This window comes from Mus caroli, chromosome 13, assembly GCF_900094665.2.
Source record: "Mus caroli chromosome 13, CAROLI_EIJ_v1.1, whole genome shotgun sequence".
NCBI classification, from domain to species: domain Eukaryota; kingdom Metazoa; phylum Chordata; class Mammalia; order Rodentia; family Muridae; genus Mus; species Mus caroli.
This window is the reverse complement of record NC_034582.1, coordinates 83,526,511-83,528,916: the sequence shown is the minus strand read 5'-3', so window position 1 is coordinate 83,528,916 and position 2,406 is coordinate 83,526,511. Positions and strand designations below refer to the sequence as shown.

Here is a 2,406-nt window from a genome sequence, read left to right as displayed (position 1 = left end):
AAAAAAAAAAAAGACAATGTAGAGTTTAAAAGGAAATCTTACACAGCCTTACATTTTAATTTTTTCTTTAAAAGGGGTGAGTTGTGGGCGGGGGGAGGGAGGGGTCAAATGCTTTTTAGACAAGGAAAAAACTGCCAGAACCAACTTATTCATCCCCATCTTCTTTTTCATCTTCCCCTTCTTCCTCCTCTTCTTCATCCATTTAATCTTCATCATCATCTTCCTCTTCGCTCCTTTTCTTGCTCCTTTCAGCCGTGACCACCCCCGTTTGGCTGCATCAGGGTTTCCTTTAGCTCTGTAGGCAGTAATATCGTTCTAGTACTTCTCCTTCAGCTTGGCGGCCTTCTTCTCCTTGGGCTGCTTGTCATCTGATGGAGTGTTCTTCCACATCTTTTCTAGTTTCTTTGCAACATCACCAATGGATAAGCCAGGATGTTTGCCTTTGATTTTTTGGGGGTACTCAGAACAGAACAAAAAGAAGGCCAAAGGAGGCCTCTTGCGTTTATTGGGGTCCTTGAACTTTTTTTGGTCTCTCCTTTGGTGGCAGGGGCAGATAAGGGTTTTCATTTCTCCTTCATAATGAGCCTTGTCTGCCTTTGCCATGTCTTCAAATTAACTTTTTTCTTTAGCAGACATGGTTTTCCACCTCTCTGAGTACTTCTTGCATCTTCTTTTGCTCCTCCTGGCACGTTTGCATGAAGAATACTTATGAGTACATTTTGCCTCTCGGCTTCTTAGGATCTTCTTTGCCGGTGTTTAGTTGATGTTCCTCCGTGAGGCACACAGTTGTCCAGTGCCTGTATGGCTCTCACTTGTCCTGGCTCTGTCTCTAAGGAACTCAATGCACTGCATAGGCTCAGTTTATTTCTTTAACAAATTCTTTACTCAATTTCAAACCAAGGATGCATTTAAAATTGAATTTCAAGAAACACTAACCGACCTGTGTTTCTTCAGCGACTGTTACTTAGCCTGTAAATCTGAGTTTGCCTTTCCTACCAGGTTCAGGAGACTTCTTAGTACTGCTCCTATTGCTACACATGAATTAGTCTTACTTCTTGTACACATGGTTAAGACACTACACTTGGTAAAGTTCAGGAGTAAGTCTAGAAAACAATCATAGTCGATTAAAAGGACACTGAAACTTTTGTGTTTCATTTCTGTTGTTATAACAATTAACAGTAAGATAATGATGTACTTTGTTCAATTGGGCACAAATTGAGTACTTAGAAATCTAGGTTAATGACACCTAGACATTTCTCAAGGACATTTCCCTGACAAAGTATAGCTATTTGTTAAACAGAGCCTTTGAGATACATATATTCCCCACAAAGAGTTTGAAAGTATTTACCATGAAAATAAGTTCAGTTCTGTGAATAGAAGTTGTTGAGTCCACCCCAATCAGATAGCCACTGGGGTTCTGACTCTTGAGTATTTATTTTTCTTCTGTCTCCATTTGTACAGCAATATGAGAACTGGAGACCCAACCAGCCAGACAGTTTCTTTTCTGCAGGAGAAGACTGCGTTGTGATCATTTGGCATGAAAATGGTCAGTGGAATGATGTCCCCTGCAATTACCACCTCACCTACACTTGCAAGAAGGGAACAGGTAAGGAGGGATTTATACAGGCAAACTGCCCATAACAACTTTAAGAAATTGCTGGCAAAAGACCTGTAGACATTTTTATCCTGGTGAAGAGGATTCAGCAAAACTGTTGCAAGTATCATGCAGTGGGCAGTATGGTTTTTGTAGGAAGATCTAGAACCCCTGGCTCTTGTTCAAGTGCTTCAGTTGGCTGAGACTATAGAACTGAGAAACTGCTCTAGAAGGGGCTACAGGCTCCTATTCACTACAGTCTTCATCCCAAGTATTTACTGTTTTTACTAATTGCTTAAAATTTGTCCACATTTGAACATTTGTAAGCATTCCCTAAGAGGTTTATTTTCTAAATAGTAGTCCATGGGACAAAACTGTCATCCCTATGCCTGTAATTGAGTGCCTTCAACATTTGATAAACAAGGCCATTGGTAAAGTAAATTTCAGAGTGAGAATTGTTTGGTTAATGTTAAGCAGGAAAAAAACAAACAAACAAAAAAAAACAAAAAACAAACTAATACTAAGAAAGTTGAGTTTGAAGTTTATGTTATGTTTGCCAATGACTAATATGGAGTATAGCTGTATAATCATTTTTCTAAAGCAATGGACATTCCATAAGAGAATACTCCTTGTGATAATGATTTTAAAGCATGGATATCTCATTCCTAGGGCAACCAAGACCCACCTCAAGAAAGAATGCAAATTGTAAAATACATTTGAACTGTCTTTGAATTAAAACATAATAGAACATGTGCAGAGTGTGTGTGTGTGTGTGTGTGAGAGAGAGAGAGAGAGAGAGAGAGAGAGAGAGA

At 39.2% G+C, this 2,406-nt stretch overlaps 1 protein-coding gene across 3 annotated transcripts in view; it reads left to right on the top strand.

Annotated features, from left to right (window-relative positions):
- Vcan (versican) overlaps positions 1-2,406 on the top strand; it is a 93,141-nt gene that overhangs the window by 84,977 nt on the left and 5,758 nt on the right. For all 3 annotated transcript variants that reach the window (XM_021180096.2, XM_021180094.2, XM_021180093.2), the window contains one exon: positions 1,462-1,606. In XM_021180096.2, the coding sequence (XP_021035755.1) occupies positions 1,462-1,606 (145 nt within the window). The remainder of the gene's footprint in view (positions 1-1,461; positions 1,607-2,406) is intronic.